Raw genomic sequence first — 18229 nt, 5'->3', positions numbered from 1 at the left:
AAAGAGAAAATATTTAAAATATGAATTATAAATAAAATTATTTATCAAATATTGAAGTCCACAAAGTAATTCTCAAGCACATATGAAATTGTTCTTAACAAAACAATCTACACAATTCATAATTATTAAACGTTAGTAACAACTTTTTATTTTCTTTATCATCAAGTATTGCGGGACAATTTTTAAATATCTAAGAATAAATAAATAAAATAATATACTATTTTATTAATATTTAAACTTTAAAAAATTTTATAGAAAACAGATTTATAAGTGAAGAAAAGTAAAAAAAATAAAAAGTATATATAATATATGTCGAGGGTTTGGATTGGGGGGTGGTCTTTAAGGAGCCGAGCTAGTTCTAATTTTTAGAATTTGCTATCCGCTTCGTCTTTAAGTTTTTGAACCTAAATCCAGGGCAGTAGGTGGGGTTCCAAACTGAGTTGTGTAAAATTTCAAATTCAATTGTCATCCCTAATTATCTTTCTTTTAAACACAAAATTTTTTGGTTTATTAGGAGACTATTCTCTCTCTCTCTCTCTCTTACATATAGTTGTTGCTACAACGGATTATTATAAGTTTATTCTACATTAATCGAGAGAGGGGTTCTTGAATATTTACTTCTTTAATAATTGAAGATTATAATATACATACATAAAATATATAATTTTTACTGCACAAGATGGTGTAGTTACTCTCTCTACAATATTAGATGAATATTTATTTCATAATTTTTAATTTTATTTATAAATTATTGAATTAATGCAGTAATTAACTTTCTAATTTATTGAATATTGATTTCATGTGGGCTTCTAGAAAAAAAAAAAAAAAAAAAGGGTTTAAATAAAAATTTAAAGCAACCATTGGGCTGTAGCCCCAACCCCACTCCACCCCACCCCAGATTACGTATAATTCATACTTTTTTATCGGGAAAAGAGAGAATTCTCCGAAGACAAGACTTCTCCTTCTCCAGAGAGATTACAGTTACATACACAAAACAACTATATATATATGTAATCTCTATATACGCGCACTTTCTCTATCTAGGATTTTGTGATCTTCTTCTCAAGAAACTGGAACCCCATGCAGCACACCTATTAATCTAAAGAGAACATTAAGAAATTTGGGTTTTTCTTTTCCGCAGCTAATGGTATTTGAGAATGACGGGTCGAGAAGGTGGCCATGTGGTGCCGGTAGATGCTCCCAACGCCGTCTCCGTCTCCGTCTCCGTCGCCGGGTTCAAGAAAAAGGGTGCTGGGTCAAGAAGCTGGATTTTAATGGATTCTTCGGGTCAAGAAATTGTATTGGATGTTGATAAATACGCGATCATGCACCGGGTGCAGATTCACGCTCGTGATCTCCGCATCCTCGACCCTCTCTTGTCTTACCCCTCAACTATTCTCGGACGTGAGAGAGCCATTGTTCTCAATTTAGAAGTAAGCATTTTCAATTTTCAGAATTTCTGTATTTTGGACTTCACTTTTCTTGTTCCTACTTCTTTTTGTTTTTTTCCCGCTGTTTTAGTGCCTTCAATAATCTAGTAATGGGTTCTTGGAAAGAGTACGTTAAGGCCCTTTTTCCTTTTCTGGCTTTGTTTTTCCAAAAGTCTAAGGTTAAGGGCTCCCCCCTCCCCAAGTAAATGTTGAATTTTTAATATTATTCTTGAATTTGTACTGAATAATCTTTAGTTTTTTTCTTCGTGTTCGTTCAGTCAGTAAATATTATTTTGAAGGTGTTAATGTATGTACTTACCTGGTTTCTTTTGTGTTCATGCAGCATATCAAGGCCATTATTACAGCTGATGAGGTGAATTTTTATATATATGTATTTTTGTACATTAAAGCCAAGGTTTTCAAAAATTTAGTATTGTCAAATGGAGTTGGTGAAATTTGATTTGATGCTTGTGAAGCATAAGTGTTTGTTTCGATGAACTCAATGACAAGGTAAAAAACGTGCTAAGGATTTAGGTTGTCTGTTTGTTTTCCAAACTCCTAGTTAAATGAGTTTGGCTTTGGCCCTTACAGCTGACATTCATTGGATGACCTCACACTGTTTTTCCAAATAACATGAAAATGACTATGCTGTCGCACTTATATAATACTGCTTACCTTTAATACTTATTGACATGAACCTTTTTCAATTTGACCTGTCTCCTGTTGCATTTTCACTGTGAACGTTGTTGCTACTTGGATGCTTCACCTAAGTTGATGTTTTTGTTTACTGATGATACTTGTTGTTCAAGCTTCTTGAATCATGGAAGGTCAAATTCACAGCATGAAGAATGGCCACCATATCTCACTCACACTGACCATTTTTTAGGGAAACTACTCTTTGGTAGTCAGAATTATCTGATAGATCTTGAAACATACTAGACAGGACTGTTGCTTCAGTTGCAGGCTTTGATTTTGACTCTGCTATTGGTTAGGTGTTGCTTCGCGATCCATCAGATGATAATGTAGTTCCTATAGTGGAGGACCTTAGAAGGCGACTTAAATCAGTGAATTTGAATAGAGAAGATAATGGAGATGGCAATTTGGCAGTGCACAATGATGTTGAAACTGCTGATGAAGATGGTAATTTTTTTCTTTCCTTATCTGAAATGGCATGCTGGTCTTTCTGATTCTGATGACAGGGGAGGGGCCTATTTTTTCTCTTTCAGTCTTGCTGGATGTCTAGAAATTTCAAGTTTCTTAATGACTAGCAGTTCAGTGTATATAATAATCTATATGGAACATTTTAGATTCTCCGTTTGAGTTCCGAGCCCTCGAGGTGGCCTTGGAAGCCATTTGCAGTTACCTGGCTGCCCGCACAATAGAACTGGAGACTGCTGTTTACCCAGCTCTAGATATGCTTACATCAAAGGTGCATTTCTCTTTTTTTTTTTGTGCGTGTGTGGCATGGAATATGATACTTCAATTAGAAAATCTAAAATATAAAATATGTAATACAGCGCAAAACATTCATAATTCCTTCCCCATTTATGCAATTTTGCTACTTTGTTCTTGCATCTCCGAAGTGCAAGTGACTTTTGGCATTGGGTGAACCTCCAAGTGTGTTCGTTATGCTGGGGTAGTGATAGACCTGATTAGACAGGGGCTTTTCTCCTTGCATACCGTATTTGTTCAACTTCCGTTAATGTAGTGTAGCGACATAGATCTCTCAGAACTACATTATGGTTTTCATCTGAAGTCAAAATCTTTTTTCCTATGAACTCTATGTAATCTTTGTAATTTGGTTTTTGATAGTAGTTTACTTTTATTCTTCTTGGACCCTAGTGTAGATCTTTATGTGCCTCATTTGGTTGGACCACAATCCCTTTTTCCCATTTCATTCTCTATGCATTCCAGTGAAATATTGTGAAGTTCGAGTATTATATGTTGTCTAATTATGTAATTCTTTGCAGATTAGTAGCCGTAATTTAGATCGAGTGCGTAAATTAAAGAGTCAAATGACAAGGTTGACTGCTCGTGTACAAAAGGTAGAAACCCTTTTAAAAAGGTTGAGTATGAAAATTTCCATTTATGACAGTAAAGCTCCATTTTTCTTCTTCTGTATTTTGCATTGAGGGCCACCTGCAACGACGCCTTATATGGTTACCTTCTACAGTTCACTGCTTTTACCACAGATATAACTGATGTATGTGATTTAGTCTGAAACAATATATAGATGTTTGTCATTTTTGTCTGGAGAAAATGCTTGGCTCTGTTGACTAATGAAGTCTCAGCCAGCTGAACATTTTAGCTAGTATTTAAAAAACTTACCTAGCCAACATATAATTTCTTGTTAATGCAAGACATTTAGTTTTATTAGATATTGTTGGGGACAGATACAGTTGTCAATACCCAATCCTCCACCCCCCCCCCCCCCCCCCAAACTCCCCTTTGACATAGTTTACCAAGGTTCCCAATCTTCTTGCTTCTAAAGTACCATGCAATATTTGGCTCCAGCTACTCCCCCAAAATCTTCCAAGAGGATCATTTTTTAGGTCCTTTGATCAGATTTTATTTCACATACCGTATTGGTGGTGCAAATGAATCAGGATGAATGGGAATCTGGGTAATAGTTCTTTTAGTCGCTGTGACATGGGGTTGGATGGTAAGGGTTTTTTAGTCTCAACCTTTTCATTTCTAAGAGCATATACACCTTCACCTTAAGAAAACATTTCTATTCACCTAGCCATGAATTAATAGTCTACTTTCCTGTACAAGGACCTATTCTCTCTGTGTATACCATGTAATCCTTATGTTCTCCACAAGTTGAAATTTAGATTCACATGACGCCACCAGTCATTTTATGTCCAACCAGGTCCTTCAAGGATATACCTCAAGACTGCATTATCATCCAGTCAATATTTAGATCCTACCAAACTATAATATACAAGTACCAAGTGTCCAACTGAGGTTATGGGATCTGGAAATTAGTTGGAAGAGATCCTAGAATCTTGTCTAGGATTTTCATAAATAACCTCGATGTGCATCACAGCCAATTGATTTCTGCCACGCGTCTTACAGAGAGAGGAGAAATATTCTATTAGTTACCGCTGATTTTAGTCCAATATCTTCATGCAGGTTAGAGATGAGCTAGAACAGCTTTTGGATGACGATGATGACATGGCGGACCTTTACTTATCTAGAAAGTTAGCTGCCGCGTCACCTTTGAGTGACTCAGGCGCAGCTAATTGGTCCCTTGTGTCACCTATGGTAGGCTCCAGGATATCTAGAGCTAGTAGGGCAAGTATGGCAACAGTTCGTGGTGGGGAAGAAAATGATGTTGAGGAACTCGAAATGCTACTTGAGGTACAAATTCTGATCGTATCAGGATTGAGTTTTACAAGTTGTTTTTAAATGGTGACTATTCTTTTTCAGGCTTACTTCATGCAAATTGATGGCACACTCAACAAACTAACCACGGTATGTAAATTATATTAGTTATAACTTAAAGCATTTCCTGTCCAAATGTTATTTAACACCTTGAATTATGTATCTCATCCAAATGAGGGGTGGAATTGCGGCTGCTTCAACATTTGGATTTATGTGAGGAAAGGTTCTTTTTTATTGAAGAGTTACTGAATGAAGTGATAGGATCACCAGGGGATTCATCAGTCCTCCAATATATAGTTGGTACTTGACAATTTATGACCAGTTCCGGTTGAGCTCCATTTGAAATTATTTGTTCTCTGGAAACTAAAACAGTCATTATGTCATGTCTTCATGCTGTTTTGGCTTTGCAGTTCAATACTTTAATTTATCTTGGACTATTATCCTTTGTACAAAATAACCACAGGGATTCTTATGCAATCTTGGGTTTAATATTTGCAGCTTCGGGAATATATCGATAACACAGAAGACTACATCAATATCCAGGTAACCAAAGAGTTGAGACATTTGACATTTGACATTTGATTGATACATTTTTTCCATCTTGAATGAGCCGCAATCTAAACCATCGTAAACTGTTACATTTCAGCTTGACAATCACCGAAATCAGCTGATTCAGGTGTGTTTCCATGCACTTTGGAATAGATTATCATCTTCTGCTGGCTGAATGTCATTATGCTCTTCTTTTCTGGCTGCAGCTAGAGCTATTTCTCAGCTCTGGAACTGTGTGTTTATCCATTTACTCGTTGGTGGCTGGAATTTTTGGTATGAACATTCCATATACGTGGAATGATGATCATGGTTACATGTTTAAATGGGTCAGCATTGTATCTCAATTTGTTTAGAATCATCTTTTTACTTTGTAATTGATGTCAATCACTATCTACTATTGATATCTGTGTTAACTTCTGCAGGTGGTTATCTTCACAGGGGTTCTTTGCTCAACAGTTTTTGTACTTATAATTTCTTATGCTCGCTACAAAGGTCTTGTTGGTTCTTGATTGAACGGAGAGGATGCGATGGAAGTTGAGTCAATCCAATGTATAGATGACTGCAAATTTTTTTTAGCTAGCTTACCATTTTGGGTTGTGGTGACTATTATAGTGAATTCATAAAGAAAAGCATGCTATTCTTTGATTATTTTTTTTTAATAAATTATTATTGCTAGATGTATATACAGGTTCAAGGTTAATACTCCAAAGAAAATTCTTTTTCCTTTTCTCTTCGCTTGCTCTTTATCCAATTCAACCAAGTAGAATTCTTGATGTGTACATTCTTATAATAACAGCAGTTTCAGTAATCCTGGGAATTTTTGTCACAAGCTCTTCTCAATTGCCGTTGGATGTTTTTGTTCAGTTAATTTTGATTGTCCGAAACCTTTTCAACCAAACCGAATCTATTACATAGTATGCGTCAGTTCACTCACCCACCTCTCCTATTCTCATCACTTGTGAATTGACCATAAAACCCTCACTTGCCTCAAAAAATTGTCGCAAATAAAGTAAAAGGGCAGGTTGGTCGCTACTTGTAAACTGTAATTTTTTAAAAGCAAAAGAAAAAAAGCATTTCGTCTGATGAACAAAGAAGCAGTATATGTTGTACTCTTTGTTGTTGTCCTGAAAATAATTGTGCAGCTGCACCACATGTAAAATTCTTGAATTTGCTGATAATGGGGCAACCAACCATTTCTCGGTCTTGATTGGTAGAAGGTCCCAAGACAGCAACTTCCAAAGTGTTTGCTTCCAATGAAATACAATAAATCAACATCAATGAAGGTAATTTGGTGATTTGAGGACTAAACTGAATTTGTTAAGAGATATTTTGGGCAAGGTCTTTCACAACTCCAGGCTCACAAAAGCACTGCATACCCCTAATGTATAAGACCAATATTGATACCAATATTCGCTGGTTTTTTCCTATACGATTATCTTGATATTTCCAATCAACAAGTGTATGCTACCAAATGTTCCACCGAAAATCTCTAAATCTACCTTCAAAGGAATTCTCGACAAGAAACTTTATCAGATAAAAGCAGAGTTCTTACACTTGTGTTTCCTCATCTAAGGTCCAGTAGATAGATCTTTTCTCATTACGAGAGCTCTTTCGGATCCGCTGGTTCCATGGACTCCAGACATTATGATGAGGCGTTTTCAGCTCTTCTTCGCTCTCTGTCAGTCTTTGGAGATTTTCAAGTGAACAAAGTTCCAAAGATGGAATAAGGAATAAAGAAAACCAACTGCAAGTAAGCAAAAATAACATCCATACACACTTAACAGTAAGGCTAAAATGTTTGTTCCACTATAGCAATCAGCATTACTCATAGTCATACTGAAGTAAAACGTATGAACTTCACTTCTCCTCAAGCTTTCTGACAAGGCTAGCTAGGCTAACACTCTCTGCCGTCACCTTTTGTTCTAAATTTCTTTCATGCTGCTATTTCACCCAGTCTAGTGTTTGCATCTAAACTTTAAATTAAGAGTAACTGCTCTCCAGAACATCAGCCATTTTTCCCACATAGAGTGACCAAACGGGTTTGTTCTTCTTCACCTCCCAAGGCCTTTGCCAACCCCTTATCCTCATCTTTTACATTGTTTGAGTTCATGTTCTCTTGGCTAACCAGTGCTGTCTGTCACTGTCGCCTAAAGGACGAAATCACAAGAATATTTGACAACAAGTGTCGGTAACAGCTAACAAGTTGAGATACAACTTACCTCCTCACAAGAATGAGGAATAGATCTACATGTCTATATCAATGGTATTTGGATTGAGCCGGTAATCCCAGGATTATACAACAGAAACCATACATTATCACCTCATGCTAGTCTAAATATGGTATTATTTGCATTTTCACAATCAACAAAGTACCATAAGTCATCAAGTGGATCAACCCAGAATTTCTGTAACCATATCAAAAAATGTCAGGAAGAATTACAGCATGATGAAGTATAACAGGTAAAAACATCATGAACTCCATGTTTACTGTAATCCTGATTAACAACTTCAGCAGTACACTAAGTCGCATACTGGGATTAACAAGCTTCCAGCTTGCATCTCAATTCACAAGATTAAACAAATAAGCAAAAGAATTATGCATATAGGGTAACACACGCTCGATTCAATCCCCTGACATAAAAATCAAGACTCTGTAAAACTAAATGGAACTCCCATTAATCCAACATTTGTGATCAGAACAATGGCAACAGTAAACATAGAAAATGAATAAAGAACTAAATTTCAAAACTAAAATGCCCCTAAAAATCAGAAATCCAAAGAACCCTAATTTTCAGACACTAGCATACTCCCCCCTGGGACTATCCACAGCATTAAGCAACGACCCATATGGCGAATCCTCCACAGAATCCTCGGGCGACCTCAAAACCCCATGAAGAAGCACGATCACGGCCCCAACAATGAGAGCAACCAGGAGTTTGGACCAAACTTTGGTCCACAAAAGTGCAACCAAAGTCATCACAACGAGAAACCCAACAATTATTTTCTGATCAATATCGTAATCCAATATAGTGAGGGGTTCATCGCGCGAGACCAAGTATATCCAGGCGGCAAAAATGCATAGGAAGAATATCAAGGTGAGGGGGCGGGTGAGAAGGGTGAGGAGGAAGACGAGGAGAGTAAGGACAACGTAGTTTGGGAAGAAAAAGCGGAAATTCTGAGTGAGACGGTAGGAGGATTCGGAAAGGGAGATGGGGAGGCTAAGAGCTGAAAGGTCTAGGAACTGCGGCCATGGGCGGAGCACGGCGGAGTTGGTGGTGGCCGGTGGTGGAGCCGGTGATGACATTTGTTGGTCACTGATTTTCTTGGAATTGATGTTAGAGAAAGGAGCAAAGGTGCGAAGTGCAAACGAATTTTTGAAAGAAACAATTAAAGAGTAAGGAATTGTTGTTTACTTGTATTGAAGTAGTCATTTTTTCAGATTTAGGTGAATAAATAAATGAAATTAGTAGATAGATAGAAATTAAATTTAGGGTCAACAATAGTGACTTTTTTAAATAGGACAAATTACATTTTCGCCCATTTAAAAATATAAAACTATATTTTTTCTCAAATAAATTTTAAAATTGTACCTAAAATTCTTTTACACCTGATCCCCAATCGTTTGAGGTTGGATGAAAAATACTGACATCAATAAAAAGATACATAATTTTCAAATTTACTTCTCATTTAACTTTCTCATATAATTTTTTATATTTATAACGAGATAAATATAATATATATAAAATTAAAATAGTATAATTGTAATCAAATATTATTTTTGAATCATTGCTATTGGATAATCATATACTTTTTTTCCTTCCTATGTGTGAGATGGGGTGAGATGAACATTATTATTGTGTATATTTCTTAAATCACTAGATAAAGTACTTGAACAGTATATTTTCAAAAATTGATGCATGTTAACCACACTCCATTTATAGGAAGTAAAAAAGCACCATCACATGACCAATTTTTTCGTTCATCTATGGCTATTTTCGATCCAATGGCTATAGTTTGATAATAATAGTTTATAATAATTATACTCTTTTGACAGTATATATATTACTTTCCATCCGCTTACAAGTATAAAACTATTACAAGAAATCGCAATTTTTTTTCTTGCCAACGTCAGTATTTTTTTCATTAAAACCCTAATAAAAGGAGGATCATATGTAAATGGTGAATTTTTGGAGGCAATATAAGTGTAATTGCAAAAATGTAATTTAGCATTTTTAGATGAGATTTAAATGTAATTAATCATTTTAAATATAATTTTTTGTGTGCAATTAATAGAATATTTTCCTTCAAATTTTAGGTCATCCCATTTAAATAAGTGATAATATTTAATGAAAAACAACATGTTTCTATTTTGAAAAGGTTATGGGGGGGGGGGGTGTGATGATTCTGCACAAGAACTCATTATAAGGGTCTCCTTTCTTTTTGAAAGTAAAAATTATAAAAAGAAGGTTTGTTGCAATATCAGACAAACTAACCATATTTATTTAGGGTCCTTATAATAGCTATTGAATATTGAGCCAAACTTTACCAAACGTACTTTTGCCAAACCTGACAACCTTAATTAATGTCAATACTTTCTTTTTATTTGAATTACATAAATGAGAAAGCATAGCAGAATTACGTAGAAACAAAACCTGTGCATCAACCGATGATATATTTATAGAAGCATTACGTAATGAATCTGCCGAAAAATGACATTAAACCACGAGTAATAACTAATAAGAACCAACACTCAACCTCATTCAAAGACAAATACATATTAGAACCAACGTCTGGCCCCATCAAATCATTCTGGTAAGAATTCAAACCCACATTGCAGTAAAAACTTTTTGCCGTCAAACTACTAAACACCACAAGTTTTGTGGTAGAATGGAAACTGCTTCTAAAAGGATGACAACCTTCTATTCAGTCAATGGTGTACACTTTCTTGAGCCCAGAATGCAGCTGAAAACTTGGTCTTATTGTGTGCCGCCTTAAACTTAAAGAGACAAGATACAGTAGGTGGAAAAACTCCAAAGAAGCGTATAGATTTGGCACTACATACTGTGAACATCATCACTATCAATGGTCCAAAGTACTATACAATGCAAAAAAGATTGGACCGCCTGCACCTAAATATGGTTGTAAGGAAGAAAGACATGGAACATGTACATGACATGCGAGTTTTAAGAAAAAAATGAAAATACATGAAATGCAGACGCGGTGGATATGTAAATTACAGGGGCTGGTTTTCTGAGATTCAGGATTCTCCAAATTGCCTCTCCATGATTATCTGCCCAAGTTTCATGTACAGAGCTCGCTGCTCCTCGTAGGTGAGGTTCATCAGTATCTACACCAGAGGAACAAGATTGACAAATATTTTTTAATTTGTAGAAAATCATTAGATGGGTTAGCAACTGACTTAGATGTAGATGTTTACCTGGTCCATAATCATCTCGATCGATAAGCTTTGCGGTATGACAAATGACTGGTGATAAATGTACGCAAAAACAGCCATCACCATCTGAAGAATTGATGAGTGTTAACCATGGATTGAGACAGAGCAAGTATTAATATTACAGGTCGCTTCAAGCATTTAAGTGAAAACAGAATTCAGATAATCAACTATGCGTTTCTTAAACTTTCAGGAGGCCATATTAAGATTTTAAAATGGCGTGATGCCTACAAACATTGGAAGGTATGTGGGGGTACTGGGGTTTGTTATCAACAGTCAATTTGTTCTGTATATCTTGCAGGATTGTTTCAGTTAAAACTAGTAATAAAACTGAATTGTTTGATCAAATAAGTAGTTAATTTCAATCAGGGATCTTAATACAGGAACCGTAGATCTAATCTAGTCAACTTCAACAAGAGACTCAGAAAGAAAAGAGGGAGAGAAATGAACAAAATGGATGAAACTTAAGTTTACAGTATCCCTTTCCATTAATACTTTTTCAATTACTACCTGGCAATCCATTCTATCAGTGATCCCACCATGTCCAGGAATGCTATCACCAAAATCCTGTGACAAACACAAGATAACGAGGAACAGGTAGAAATTAGATCATAACTAAGAATATCGACAGTCATGGATAATTGGATTTCAGAATAGTGATGTCAAACCTTAATCTTGAAAGCTCTTTTAAAGCCACTGGCAAAAAAGCCTCCAAAAGGTGCTATAATTGAAGCAAACAGACCAAGACCCAATGCATGCCACTGCACAGGCAAAACAGAAATCTCTCTCCAAGGAAACTGCAAAAAAAGTGAACAGCGAGCTCAGATTGCCAGTTCAAATCTGAAAATCAGTAGCGTTTCTTAAACTTTCATTTTCAATGATCTTAATGACAGGGGAGCTTGGCAGCATAGGATAATGCTGCTGATGATCAGAAAGTAAGAGGGTTGAGGCATAAGAGAAGTTATCAACTCCCTTTGAATTTAGCTATTAATGTGGTGAATATTTGTACAATTCACAGAAAATAGACAAGATTCACTGTCAGAAGACTCACAAGATAAACAAAAACTCCCAAGCATATCATGTTCAGTATGTCAACAATAAAATTTTTAGATAACAAGATGTATCAAGCATAAATCGTACTTACCCATCCAGGAAACCACTCTGGGAGAGTAAAATATTCCGGCTTAAACAATGGACCAGGATCGCAATGAAGCCAACCAGTCGACAAATCCTATAATTATGTAGTAAATAGAACATTTAAGTCTCTCAAAAACAGACGAGTAAACTACGTAACCAAAGAATATCTGGTTTAAGGCAGCAATTACCTTCCTTGGACAAGTCAACCACTGAAAGCGACCCAATATATTTGCCAGCTGAAAGAAGAAAGCACGATAAATGCATTGGTAAGAATGTTGAATTCACTTGCCATCTTATTTGTTTATTTTGAAGAATATTCTGATGACGCAAAGTACATGCAGCCATGCAGGTTATTTACTAGCATAGAAACACCTAGAAGTATATCATCCCAAAAAAAATACATGAGTTTGAAAGTCCAAAATAGGCATTGATAGGTAGCTAGAAACCTCTATCACTTAAATAAAAATTGTCATTAAATGGATAAATTGCTTACCACGAAGGCAGAGATCATAGTAGTAACAGAAGCTCCAATAAAGCCCTCCCATGTCTTCTTTGGTGAGAGCTTGATCAAAGGAGTTTTCCCAAAGAAGAACCCAAAAATGTAAGCAGCAATGTCATTGATGACAATAAGTGATGCTGGAAGAAGGAACCTGCATTGTTGTTAATCTGTGTCTGAAGTTCTTTATACAAGCTCAGCTAATATGGATATAATTAGAAGACTTCATGTTAATTACAGAAATAAATACAACCATTTTATGGTGTACACTCAAATTCCAGAGAAGTTGAAATCCAGATATAGAAGATCTAACAGTAAAAGAATTTTGGTCAGTAATTTCTAAAAGAAAGAGGTAGAAGAAAAATTCAAGTTTTCCTTCACATATTCTCCAAAGACCTACCCACAGTATTTTCTCCCTAGGTTCCATAGCAATTTAGGGCATACAACCAAATCAGGACAATGGTGTGTATACAAATTTTCTGTTAACTCAGCCAGAAGGTGGCAAACTGGTGAAAGTAAAACAACTAGACCAGTACAAGTCAAATAAAATTAAGACAGAATAAAACAGGGAAACAAAACTGTTATACCAGAAAATCCCTTCAAAAATATTTGCCCCGGTGAAAGATGACTGTGTAAACACCACAATCAAAATCATATGCGTCCATGCATATTGGCCAAATTGATACTTGTACATCTTCTTCTTCAATGTAAGAATGAACCACATAAAACCTGAATCCACCCAGAGAAAGATGATATTCAGTTTCATATTCGACTGCCAGAAGACATCCTAAAGAGCACTGCAAAATGATTACATGAAATATGGGAACCAGACAAATTTCATAGGTATATACGAAGGCAGAGTCACATTTTGCTGATGGTAATATCTAAAGACTAATGTTGTATGTGATCCTGAATGTAAAAACAAAAGAGGCTCTCGGTATGTGATATTAAGTGCCATCCACCACAAAAAAGTATAACATAGAAGAAGATGTAATTTAGCAATTAGATATCTCAGGGCCATGTAAAGAAATAAACAAAAGAAACAGTTACCAATTATCTGTACCAACCTGCGATATACAAGAAATAACAGGTAACCATGTGATACTTGATAAATCTGCCAACAAGCTTATACAAAAATTTGTCTGTAGTGACAGTATTCACAAGCCTCTGACTGAGAATCCGACCATATACAAAAAGCATTGCTGTGAAGAAGAAGTGCCTGGAAACAGAAGCATTGAATTATGTTTCAAAATCCCAAGAGAACATCCATGTTAGCCAGGTGTAATCTTCGAGTAAACAAGAAAAAGGAAAAGCCAGAAGCAGAAGCAGTCCCGTAAAAGATAAAGAAAATAAAGCCAATACATCCAAAAGTAAGAGACTGATGCCGGATGTTATAGCTGTGCAAGAATGTCAAGGAGCATAAGAGCTTCACAACTGAGACGTCTAAACTGGTTGTAAGTGTTGATTACCTGCAGGCGTATCTCTCAGCTTCGCCAAGAAATTGAAGAACAGATGATCTATTGTTTGGTCAATTTCAGTAACTAGGTGCAGAAAAATTATCATAGAGAAACATTAAGTCAGAGCAATGTTATCCTTCAGATGACGTGATACTCCACTCTTATGCAACTAAACAAGCTGTTGGAAGAAGCGCGTCAAGTGACCAAATAACACCACAAAATACATTTTCTCAGGGATTAGGACTGATAGGACATCTCATTACATCCTTTACACACAGCCATTAAGTTCAAAAAGGAACAATCATTTGAGCAACTGTAAAGCGAAGCAGGTGGCTGAATACATAGGGGGTTGGAAATAATACCTTCTGGAAGTGGTAAAGGACATAGAAACTTGTAATGCAGAGGTTACTCCAAAAATGAGAAGATTCATCAAAAACATGAACCAAAATACAAGGTCTTTAGAACAACTGATTGTACAGCAACTGAGGCAACCAGTTTAATCAAAGGTGACGCAAAAGACAACCACCTCAAAAACACACATAAAAGAGGATATATATATATATATATATATTGTTGCCATTGGCAATATTCAATACCCACTGTCCTTTAAGATGGTGGAAGGCACCGGATTACCCTTCCTAAAATTCAATGTGAACGGTAGTGAAGTTCATTACAAAAACATGGATGAAACAAATGATCCTTAGATATGTTCACAGATTAACTGCTATTTCACTTTCATGTTACAGACGCCAAAGAAAATTTTTGTACAGTTCAAATTAAGCAGATTCTCTTAATAAATCAAATCAAGAGGAAGTATCGTATAGTGCCAATGCTTTTAACTTATCATAGAAGGAAACAAAGTAAAAGCATTAAATTAAGAGATGGAGGACATAAGAAGATCACGAGAAGATTATGATAAACTGCATATGCTATAGAACTAGTTTGTAACAAATTCAACATAAACAAACAATCCCAGAATGATCATAGAGAGGTTGATTAAATTCAAAGTAAGCTAAAAGCCTACAGAAGCTAGTTTCTGGCTTTTCACGTGCTGAGAGACCACAAGCACTAATTACCTAAGTATTTTAGCCGTAGCAAGAGATCGTACCCAAAGCACAAAAAAGAGAAGACCAATAACATAAAATTGAGAGACCCGAGAAGAGGCGAAGTCACTTACCAATTTAAGAGCCTAAAACCAGGGAGGTGTCTGTCTTCATGTGCTCTCCTAAGTAAATTGAACAACTCCTTAGCCATAAAAATTTGAATGACAACAACCATGGCCCATATATAAAGGTGACCCATGTAAATTATCAAGACAAATCCTCCAATCATCCAAACAGTTGAATACGTGCGGATTAACATTGACTTGTACTTATTATGGTCATTAACGAGTAGATGACTGCCATTTGCTTTATCATCTTCTGGAGGGACCTGGAGTTACAGAAATGTAAAGGAAAAGAGAATGAGAATTTTGAGAATAATAAGTTCTGATTAATACAGTCAAATGCTAAAATAGCTCATGAATTGTTTCAGATTGAATTGGTAACGACAGGACAAACAGTTTAGCTCACAATTATCTTCAACGTGATTAAATCTTTATTACTGTATTTCAGCAATGAAAAGTTCCACAAAAACATTATTTTCTTATGTTATTTCCACAGTTCCACTTACATTCTCTTCCATAAGAGAACTCAACCTCATATCCAAAATGAGGGCAGGTGATTTATCCTTTGTTTACACAAACTCTAAAATTTTTCCAAGCAGACAAGCATACTACAATGAACTTTTATCAGTCCATGCAACACAATTGAATGGAAATGGATCTTATAAAAGTGTGCTCAGATGAAGGTTGCTATTATAAGAGTATGCTTCTTTAGTTGTATCTTAGAAAGATAAGTAACCTCATTTGAACTTTTGCGCCGACGGAACCGTGAAGTGGGCCCACTGGATGTTGACGTACCACCAGAACCAGTATCCTTTTGCATCTTTCTCTATGTATTAGACCCACCAACAAGCATTCACCTCAGAATTTTAATTGAGAGACCACCTAAGCAACTATGAGCAAGAATAAGGATGTTTATAGCCCCACTTCAATCTCCATGTTGCTGGAATAAACAAAAACAAAGTCAAATAAGAAAAAAAAACTCCTTCCTTTTGTACTGTCAATACCAACACAAATTCAAAACTTCCCAACATGGTCTGCAAGAAATAAGAAAAAGGAGGAAAAATTAGCCAAATGCAAAATTAAACTTCTCCTAGTTATTCATTATGATTTATTTTTTTTTCATCTTTGTAACAATTACCCTTGCTCCATCATATCCCATCCCATTTAAACATTCAGGGTCTACTTTTTACGGCAACTACAAAGATACGAGAAAGATCCAAAAAGCAAGTCAGAAGCTTCTAATAATGTTCCGAGCAATAAATACACGTCAATTTCCTTTCTTTGGTGCTGCTGCTTGGCAACCAGAAAACGGAATCCTGGATTCTTTGTTTTGATTTCATTAGTAATTTCACCATAGAGAAGAACAAGAAAGAAAAGACATATTGCTATATACAAATTTCTATGCTCTTCAAAACCCAAAAATTATATGAAGTAGACATATTTTCTACAAGGTTGAAGATTAAAACAGCAGAAAACCAAAGAATGCATCTTGATGCGAAAAACAAAAGGTCGGCACTTAAGAGCAGAAATATATAGCAAATAGAGATTGCAGCAGCTGTAGGATGCATCTTGATAACAAAAAAATTCAACCAACTTAAACCCAATACAGTATAAAATTTACTTGAGACATATACATCAATTCGCAAAACCAAAAATGAATTCCGCCCACCATTAACATAAACTACGCTGCATTGCTTCAACAAAACCAACATAATCATACAAGAAAAAAAAGAATCCAGCAGCGGAAGAGGAAAAGAAGAACGAAACTTGACCACTAGTAAGGTGACAGGCGCTAACTCAGAACAGAAAAGGAGATTAAAAGTGCGAGAGAGATCTGACCTCTGCCTCTCTCTCTCTCTCCTCTCTCTCTGGGAAGGGCAAAATAGAAGTCTTGTAGACTGCAGTAAGTGTGAGGATTGGACTTCAGAGTTGAGAGTTAGTGAAGTTAGGTAAAATATTTGGGGTGAATAAGCAATTAAGTGAAAATGTGGGGGTTAATTGCAATTTTAGTCTACTTACTACTCTGCTTTTACTTTTAAGGATTTTTCATTTTTTTTAATCATAGATATCTTTATGTAAATTTTTATTTGATTAGTGGTATTGCATCAGATTCCTATATTACTATGTATTGTTATTATAATAGTTGAATAATTTAAACATATTTTTATAACTTAATAATTTTAAATATGTAAAAGATAAATATAAAAATTACATAAAAAATGGATTATAAATGAGTATGTATATTTGGAAAATATTTGAGGTAGATGATAATATATTTTGGACGAAAAATAATGATGAATAATTTCTTTTATGTGAATGATTTTTTTTTTTGTTAAATTATTTGTCATTATTTCATTTAAATATATATTCTTTTAATAATATCTGTTTTTTTTTTAAAAATTTACTCAAGATGTTTACCGCTAATAACAAATTTTTTTTCTTAAATTGTTTATGTTACTTGTCATTGACAAATAAATTTTTATGTTGTGAGAATACATTTTCGGTTGATAAAAGAGCTCAAGTAATTTGTTTGTTTACCGTTATTTATCTCACTTTATATGAGTTATTATTTATTTTAATTTATTTATTGATCATAATCATATTAACATATTAGTTAAATCGTCCACTATTTATGTTAATAAACAAAAGTCAAATAGGGATTCAATGAAAATTTGTGGCGTGTAAGATAATAAATGAAAACATGGGAGTTCATTGGACTTTTTGTTCATTAATTATGCTGAGTTAGTCCATTTCAAGTGGAGTTATTTGCATTCGCCTCTTCAAGATTTTCTTTTTTTTATGCTCACGCATTCGTATAAATTTGAACTTAAAATCCCCCCATAAAAGATTTTAAACCCAAATTATTAGGTTGTCCTCTGAAAGACCCCATCTCCTCGAGATTCTAATTTTTGGCATTTATCCTTTTTAAAATTTTAAATTTGATGGAGTAAAATTTATATAAAATTCCACCATCCTTAGACGGAATTTCAAAATTGGAGGTGAATATAAAAAAAAAAAATTAGGGGGTTTGGTTGTAATATATTTATTGTAACTATAATTAAAGGTGATTAAATTTGAATGGTAGAGGGGATGTGATGAGAAATTATACAAGTTGATACACAGTGTATAGTTGTCAGTTGTTTGGAAACACATGGT

General features: G+C 35.0%; 3 protein-coding genes across 6 annotated transcripts; 1 reads left to right on the top strand and 2 right to left on the bottom strand.

Moving 5' to 3' along the window:
• The first annotated feature begins 891 nt into the window (after positions 1–891).
• Positions 892–6049, top strand: LOC105171639 (magnesium transporter MRS2-I). Its single transcript, XM_011092813.3, has 11 exons — positions 892–1433; positions 1774–1803; positions 2423–2570; positions 2738–2859; positions 3401–3475; positions 4566–4793; positions 4863–4907; positions 5316–5360; positions 5464–5493; positions 5573–5692; positions 5789–6049. The coding sequence occupies exons 1-11, from the start codon at positions 1158–1160 to the stop codon at positions 5873–5875; spliced, it is 1206 nt and encodes a 401-aa protein (XP_011091115.1). The 5' UTR covers positions 892–1157; the 3' UTR covers positions 5876–6049.
• Positions 6050–8020: 1971 nt separating this feature from the next.
• LOC105171640 (PRA1 family protein D) lies at positions 8021–8776 on the bottom strand. Its single transcript, XM_011092815.3, has one exon. It carries the CDS (start codon positions 8668–8670, stop codon positions 8158–8160), a length of 513 nt encoding a protein of 170 aa, XP_011091117.1. The 5' UTR covers positions 8671–8776; the 3' UTR covers positions 8021–8157.
• Positions 8777–10076: 1300 nt separating this feature from the next.
• On the bottom strand, positions 10077–17001 carry LOC105171643 (phosphatidate cytidylyltransferase 1). 4 transcript variants are annotated; one of them, XM_011092822.3, is made up of 12 exons: positions 16913–17001; positions 15810–16013; positions 15086–15339; positions 13519–13670; positions 13039–13180; positions 12449–12605; positions 12144–12191; positions 11963–12049; positions 11487–11615; positions 11329–11385; positions 10804–10887; positions 10077–10713 (listed from the first exon to the last, which is right to left on the bottom strand). In XM_011092822.3, the coding sequence occupies exons 2-12, from the start codon at positions 15891–15893 to the stop codon at positions 10624–10626; spliced, it is 1284 nt and encodes a 427-aa protein (XP_011091124.1). In that variant the 5' UTR covers positions 15894–16013; positions 16913–17001; the 3' UTR covers positions 10077–10623. The 4 variants fall into 4 exon arrangements, with proteins under 4 accessions (XP_011091124.1, XP_011091125.1, XP_011091127.1 ...); XM_011092823.3 differs by having other exon boundaries at positions 16846–16948; XM_011092825.3 differs by having other exon boundaries at positions 16841–16937.
• Positions 17002–18229: the final 1228 nt, after the last annotated feature.

The sequence above is a fragment of the Sesamum indicum genome, linkage group LG10 (assembly GCF_026168435.1).
Source record: "Sesamum indicum cultivar Baizhima isolate 11 linkage group LG10, ASM2616843v1, whole genome shotgun sequence".
Taxonomy (NCBI): Eukaryota; Viridiplantae; Streptophyta; class Magnoliopsida; order Lamiales; family Pedaliaceae; genus Sesamum; species Sesamum indicum.
This window is presented reverse-complemented; position numbering and strand designations above follow the sequence as displayed.

What these genes read in the sequence shown, in the direction of transcription:
- LOC105171639 (XM_011092813.3), top strand. Translation starts at nt 1,158, where the DNA reads ATGACGGGTCGAGAAGGTGGCCATGTGGTGCCGGTAGATGCTCCCAAC. An exon ending in CCATTGTTCTCAATTTAGAA is followed by an intron (nt 1,434 to 1,773) that starts GTAAGCATTTTC and finishes GTGTTCATGCAG; the next exon opens with CATATCAAGGCCATTATTAC. An exon ending in TGAAACTGCTGATGAAGATG is followed by an intron (nt 2,571 to 2,737) that starts GTAATTTTTTTC and finishes GGAACATTTTAG; the next exon opens with ATTCTCCGTTTGAGTTCCGA.
- LOC105171640 (XM_011092815.3), bottom strand. Translation starts at nt 8,670, where the DNA reads ATGTCATCACCGGCTCCACCACCGGCCACCACCAACTCCGCCGTGCTC.
- LOC105171643 (XM_011092822.3), bottom strand. Translation starts at nt 15,893, where the DNA reads ATGCAAAAGGATACTGGTTCTGGTGGTACGTCAACATCCAGTGGGCCC. An exon ending in CTATGATCTCTGCCTTCGTG is followed by an intron (nt 12,192 to 12,448) that starts GTAAGCAATTTA and finishes TTCTTCTTTCAG; the next exon opens with CTGGCAAATATATTGGGTCG. An exon ending in TCGAGATGATTATGGACCAG is followed by an intron (nt 10,714 to 10,803) that starts GTAAACATCTAC and finishes CCTCTGGTGTAG; the next exon opens with ATACTGATGAACCTCACCTA.